General features: G+C 59.3%; 1 protein-coding gene across 1 annotated transcript; it reads left to right on the top strand.

Moving 5' to 3' along the window:
- The first annotated feature begins 176 nt into the window (after positions 1-176).
- Positions 177-937, top strand: LOC113217249 (uncharacterized). The gene is made up of 2 exons (XM_026437064.2): positions 177-325; positions 423-937. Exons 1-2 carry the CDS (start codon positions 248-250, stop codon positions 786-788), a joined length of 444 nt encoding a protein of 147 aa, XP_026292849.1. The 5' UTR covers positions 177-247; the 3' UTR covers positions 789-937.
- Positions 938-2340: the final 1403 nt, after the last annotated feature.

Here is a 2340-nt window from a genome sequence, read left to right as displayed (position 1 = left end):
GGCCGCGCTGGGCAGAGCTCGCGGGGCGGAGCGGGGCGGGGCAGCGAGCCTGGCTGAGCTAACGGCAAGATGCTGAGTAAGCCGCAGCTCCGCGCAGCTCCGGGCTCCCCGCGCGACACCCCGCCACCCGCCTCCACCCCGTCCCCGCCGCTTCCACCTCTCCACCTCAGCCGACGCCGCCGCATCCGATCGACTAACTCTGCAATCTGCATGTTTCAGAAGCCCAACGGCGGCCCACGGCACCAAAATGGCGCCAATTTTGAAGAAGGGGCTTTGCTGCCTCAGCCTGCGGACGTGCGCGCTCATTCTCGGCGTAATAACCTTGGTAAGTGGCTGGCGCGCTGGCGGGCGTGGCGCAGGCGAGTGCTTTGGTCCTGCCCAGCCTCCTCACCGCCTTGTGCGTCCACTCTCGGCCCCTCCAGGTGCAGAACCTCATCTCGCTCTCCATGTTCGTGGTGAGCCTGGAGCACTGGCTGAGCGAGGACGACTACCACCACTTCAATCACACGGGCCTCGCGCTGGACCACGAGCACCCGGACAACGCGCCGCTGGGTCTGCCGCCAGGGCTACCGCCGGGGATCCACGATCTGCTGGCCAACGCCAGCCTGGGCTTGGCTCACCCCGGCCTTGGCGGCGACAAGGACGTGGACGTGCACATGTTCGCCCACCCGGACGAGGACTACTACGACGGCTTCGGTGACTCTGAGGCCGCGGAGACGCTGCTGGACAGAAATCCTCACCGTGAGTTTATTTTGGAATACAGGTCGGCCCGCAGACTCGTGCTTTAAATTTTTGTAGCAATGCTGTACCGCATGCGCGTGTGTGTGCGGGTTGCCATCCCGCTAGGCGCGATAGGCGTCGGCGTCATGGCTAGTGGCAGTAGTACAGCACGCCGTCCACCGGCTCGCGACCGGACGGGAAGGTCATGGCAGTGACATTATTAGGGGGTCTTTAGGTCAAGATTTCGGCTAATGTGTGTCATTCTGACGTCAATGTGAAATCGAAGACTTGCCTTAAGACTTCATCGCGTGCGCGGTTTGATGGTCCTGTCTGTCACACGGGGTGACCCCACACCCACGGGCCCCGGAATAGTTCGTAGTTCTACTTTACAGAGTGCAGCCGTGCGGCCGGGCCTGCGCACCGTCCACGGTGTACAGAGGTCTCGCTACCGTGTGTGTGTGTGTGTGTGTGTGTGTGTGTGTGTGTGTGTGTGTGTGTGTGTGTGTGCGAGTGTGTGCGCGTGTGCAAGACAGACAGAACTCGCGCACCAGTCAAGTGAACGCAAGTCGGTTAGCCCGCTATAGCCAGCTGTAGCCAGCTCAACCCGCGCGCTCTGCGGCTGGGCCCCTCCTCTCCATTCCTCTCCACTCCACGCTCGTCAACATCACGGCCACCACGGCCCTGCCCGCGCTGCGAGCCGCGCTGGGACCTGCTGGGACGGGCGTCCCGCCGAGGATGGCGTATCAAAGTACAGGCGTGGCGTGCCTGTCCAGGACCGCCCCGCCGGCCCCGCCCCACCTCGCCTTTTGGGCCGCTGCTACTCTATCAGCGTCACCACGCTGATACTCGCGGTCCCGCCCCGCCTCGGCCGGGCACGCGCCTCGGCCAGGCACGCGCGCCGACGCCCGGCGCAGCACAGGGGCAACGCCTGAGATAGTTACGCGTGCCGATTGAGCGCACCACTCTTAAGATATTGAGATATGATGCTGGAGCGGGTCTCACCCGCTGCCGAAGGGAGTCAGTCTAGTTATACACCTCAAAGACTGATATGGTGCATATCGGCCGTTTGACTCCATGCAGCCAACATAAAGGTGAGTGAGAACCACCTAGAATTAAGACACACCTGTGCAGTGCCAACATACGCGATAATTCAGTATGCAGTACAAGAAGTAGATCAGGAGTCAAAGAGCACATAGGGAGAAGTGGCGTCTCAGAAAAAGCAAGAAAAGGAGAGCAAGCAAAATGGGAACAGACAACTGCGGAGTGGCGCAGGCTCCACAGCAGATCCAGCCATACTTCCTGATATCACCACGATTTTACTCAGGAGATCCAAAAGAGGACTTTGATTTGTTCAGAAACCACATTAGAGAAGTAGCGAAGGCGTTCAGTACGAACGCACTGAAGATAGACTTACTGTCAGCACGCCTCACGGGGCCTGCCAAACACACGGCCAATAGAATTCGCAAATTAGACCCACAAGCGGACATAGAGGCCATTTTACAAGGTCTGGAAGATACGTTTGCAAGCAAAGGGTGCGCAGATATATGGTTGAAAAAGAAAGAAGAGGCCAAACAGAGAAAAAGGGAGGAAGATGAGGAATTAAGGGAATATTTAGAAGAA

The sequence above is a fragment of the Frankliniella occidentalis genome, unplaced genomic scaffold, assembly GCF_000697945.3.
Source record: "Frankliniella occidentalis isolate FOCC.00 unplaced genomic scaffold, Focc_3.1 Scaffold101, whole genome shotgun sequence".
NCBI classification, from domain to species: Eukaryota; Metazoa; Arthropoda; class Insecta; order Thysanoptera; family Thripidae; genus Frankliniella; species Frankliniella occidentalis.
Note: the sequence above shows the minus strand (reverse complement) of the source record. Positions and strands in the feature narration are given on the sequence as shown.

Excerpts from the sequence above, each read along its gene's own strand:
- LOC113217249 (XM_026437064.2), top strand. The coding sequence starts at position 248 with ATGGCGCCAATTTTGAAGAAGGGGCTTTGCTGCCTCAGCCTGCGGACG. Across the intron at positions 326-422 it reads TTCTCGGCGTAATAACCTTG|GTGCAGAACCTCATCTCGCT; the intron begins GTAAGTGGCTGG and ends CGGCCCCTCCAG.